This window comes from Bolinopsis microptera, chromosome 3, assembly GCF_026151205.1.
Source record: "Bolinopsis microptera isolate Bmic1 chromosome 3, MBARI_Bmic_1.0, whole genome shotgun sequence".
NCBI classification, from domain to species: Eukaryota; Metazoa; Ctenophora; class Tentaculata; order Lobata; family Bolinopsidae; genus Bolinopsis; species Bolinopsis microptera.
Window position 1 is genome coordinate 2,253,073 of NC_087074.1, and position 3,847 is coordinate 2,256,919.

The following is a 3,847-nucleotide window of genomic DNA, read 5'->3' on the forward strand; positions in this document are numbered from 1 at the left end:
TAACCTTTTGGAGCATAACATTATAAAAGTAGTTCGGTAAAATAGAAGAAGATGAATTTTAAAAGATATCAACTGAGCCGCATAGCATGAGAAGAGAGTAAGATTGGTCATTTACTATGTGCAGTCAGTTTAAGTATTTGCTTTATTTGCTTTGATGTTCAGAGAGAAAACTATACGAAAAACGTTGCTAAAATTTCAAAAAGGTAAAATTTGATCCACACCATTAAAAATTATTAGAACAATCTAATAAGGTAAATCTGACAAATAGAAGATTTTACATCAATAATACTATACTACTACTATGTAGTAGTAGTAGTAGCAATAATTAGAAAAGTCATCTCAAAATCTAACGTGGAATAAAACGGCGGATTTAAACGTCTTCTGAAGCAAAACCTTCAAGATTAGGCACGTGCAATTCATCAGTAGAATCAGGTCTAGGGAGGGCACCGTTTATCTTGAACAACTGCTTTCCAGCCTTCATAATAACAACTACGTTATCTAGAAGTTCGTATCTCTTGCTGCATTTCTTCTTGTCCCCTTCTGCCGGCCAGGTTATGTGAGCCCAATGTTTCTCTTTTGCTTGAAACTCAATATTCTCACCAATGTAATCCCGCCAGATCCTAACCTGAACTCCGTATCGTAGAACAAGAACATCTATAGACTCTGAACCAATATCCACTACACTAGCAGGCTCATGCATAGCTATCTGTTCCCTCAAAAACAACCACAAGAACAGTTCCCCACTCTTATCACTAGCTAGTTTAGAAGCGTATTTCTTTTGAGATGACAGTTCTGCTAGTTCGCTCACTTCATCAAAGTCCATTGGACCAATCTTCTTCCCCTCCAAAATAGCTTGGAGCTGCCTGTGAGCAATGAGATCAGGGTAACGCCTGATGGGCGATGTGAAGTGTGTGTACAACTCCATACTCAGCCCGTAGTGGAAGTAGTCAGTAGGACTGTCGAACTCCCCAGAACTGTGGTACGTGGCTAAAGACATACACTTGGCCAACAAACTGGCTACCACCAGCCCAACTGAGGTGGGCTGGTTCGGAGCATGTTGTAGCAGGTTCAGTGCTGCTTGCATCATTTTAGAGGATGTTGTGTCCATTTCTATTCCCATTCTTTCAAGGACTTTCTTCGTTTCCTTCAGAACATTCTCTTTGGGCCCCGAGTGTCGCCTGATGATGGCATTGTCTGGATAGTGTTCTATCAGTTTCTCAGCTACACTTACATTTGCTTTTAACATGAACTCTTCAATAAGCTTGTTGCTTTCTTTTGATTTGTATGATCCTAAACCAGAAGGCATACTATTCTCCTTGTTTAGTGAGAATTTTATTTTACACTGCTGAATAGAAATGGCACCAGATTCTTTTCGCTGCTTTCTTAAAATCTTAGCAATACTGTGGAGGATATTTACTTTCTTTGATAAGTCTCTGTGTGTGAAGCTGTTGTGAATTTCGGGGAGATAACCCTCCTCAAAATCTCGATCAGGTTCTTCAATCATATCTTGAGCATGTTCATAATGCAGCTTGCAGCACGAATTTATCAAACTTTTCCCAAACTTAGTGGACAAAACAGTTCCATCTTTCTTCATTTTCCATATGACTGAAAAAGAAAACCTGTCAACTCCAGGGTTCAAACTGCACAGGAGTTCACACAGTTTCCTGGGTAACATAGGTATAACTCTCTGAACCAAATATACACTGGTTGTCCTTTCACGAGCAATATCATCAACAACAGTTCCTGGATAGACAAAGTGACTAACATCTGCAATATGAACACCTATCTCATACAAACCGTCTCCAATTTCCTCAACAGAGCAAGCATCATCTAGGTCCCTGGCAGTGGCAGGATCAATAGTGAAAACACATTTCTTTCGGAAATCAAATTCTTGTCTTTTAGCAACATCCTCAGCTGTTATTTTAAAATCAGGTATCCCAGCATCGATGTCGTCAGGAAAAGGTGAGTCATCAAGATCATTTTCAGTAAGTATTCCTTCTGTTGCAGCAACTACTAGATCATCCTTATCACCACCGATAGATTTCAACAATGATCCCATAGCAAACTTGCCGTTTAATTCCCACCGTTTGACAAGTCCTATCATAAGATTATCTGCAAAATCTTTAGGTCTTTCAGCAAATCCTTTTGGAAATTCATTTAGGGGAATCAGCATTCGTGGCACTCTGCTGTCCAGAGGACTGAATAATGCAAAGTTTTTATTATACACTTTTGCATACCCCATAGCTTTTCTTGGATGAATTTTTTCGATAATGCCAACAATTTTTGCAGTTTTTTGCAAGAACTTATCTTCCACATTCAAGGCATTGTAACTTTTCCCTTGAAAACTGATTTCATCTTGACCCATGACAGGTAAATCTGTGTCTTTAGAACTGTTTCCGATAAGATTAGTCATGAGTTCGGATTTGTTCAGCTTCCAATTCTCTCGAGGTAGTATCTCAAAAGCAACTAAATCTCCATTGAATGCTCTATTTTGATTATTGCCTTCCACAAGAAAGTCTTTTTCACTTTTCACAGGATTAGACAGAAATGCAATGCTGTGATGTTTTTGATGAATTCTAAGAGTGCTTTTAAAAAGCTCTCCAAAATTCAATTTTTCCACAATAGTTTCCAGAGGTAAGTGCTCCTGGTAAATTGGTTTTAAAGCTCTGGCTGCCATTGACAATCTGCGCAGTATCATACACCTGCAAATTATGATTTAAATTGAAGTTACGAATTCAATATATCAATTAACTAAAATTTAAAGCTAAAAATTGTTTGTTTAAAGAGCATTACATACTGCTGCAAGTTGTAAACCTTGTAGAAAAAGCAGGTAAAGTTATGATAGCTGAAATAGGTATAGTTGTAGGTATAGTTATTGGATATTACTGATATGACACACTGACATTGAGAGACTGGAAAAACGTGGGATAAGTTGTACTCTGAATTTGTTTGTTTAAGATCAAAGATCTACAAGAGACTACTTAGATGAAAATTGTTTTGGACATGTTTTTGTGTACCCACTCTTGAAATGTAAGAACTTCCTTGTTCTATGGAATTTCTTAAAACATGATTAAATGAAACACAGATTTGCTATGCTGGGGGACTACGAACCCCTTTCAGCCAGTTTTAAGTTTGTCACCCTGATACAGAGGTCCCGGCCCCGGCCAAAATCACAACCCCCGACCCTTCCTGGCCCCGGCCAAAATTTGGCAATTCGCCGGGGGTAAACCCAGGCCCAGCCCCGGCCAATAAATTTACCCCCGGCCAAAAACCATGCATTTACCGGGGGCACAGCCGGGGATTTCATGAATGATTTTGGCACATTTTTGAAAAAAATCAAACACAATTAAATGGTAATTATGAGATTTTAAAGTTGAAACAATTTATTGTCTACGTTGAGTACGTTCAAATATAGAAAATACAACATACGGCCACGGCTTAAATTAAACTACGGCTAGTAACATAAAAACCGTGGTTCTTTCTCAGTATCAGATTTTTCAATTAATCATCTCCGAGAAATTTGCGATAAAACATACGTAGAAACAAGAAAGTAAAAATACTGCACTGCAGCTAAAACTACGGCTCAACGTAAACAACAGAGCCTAACATTTTAAATAGTAAATTTTTGTGAACCGGGCCATATTTGGATGTGGGGATTACTTTTAAATCCCGATGTCCAGATAAAGTAGCAGCTGAGGGTTATCCTCAGTTCCGAGTTGAGGATTAGAAATTAAGTATGACCTGAATATTATCCTGAGTTGGTTCACAGCACGAAGTTGCGGTTTAATCCTAAAGTCGGTGAGGATAAGCCGCAATTCAGGTCACGAAATCCTCTCCGAACCTCCAC

General features: G+C 38.6%; 1 protein-coding gene across 1 annotated transcript; it reads right to left on the reverse strand.

Moving 5' to 3' along the window:
- Positions 1–178: 178 nt before the first annotated feature.
- On the reverse strand, positions 179–2,707 carry LOC134812144 (DIS3-like exonuclease 2). Its single transcript, XM_063819366.1, has one exon. It carries the CDS (start codon positions 2,696–2,698, stop codon positions 371–373), a length of 2,328 nt encoding a protein of 775 aa, XP_063675436.1. The 5' UTR covers positions 2,699–2,707; the 3' UTR covers positions 179–370.
- Between the last annotated feature and the right edge of the window lie 1,140 nt (positions 2,708–3,847).

Coding starts and splice junctions, on each gene's coding strand:
- LOC134812144 (XM_063819366.1), bottom strand. CDS start 2,698: ATGATACTGCGCAGATTGTCAATGGCAGCCAGAGCTTTAAAACCAATT.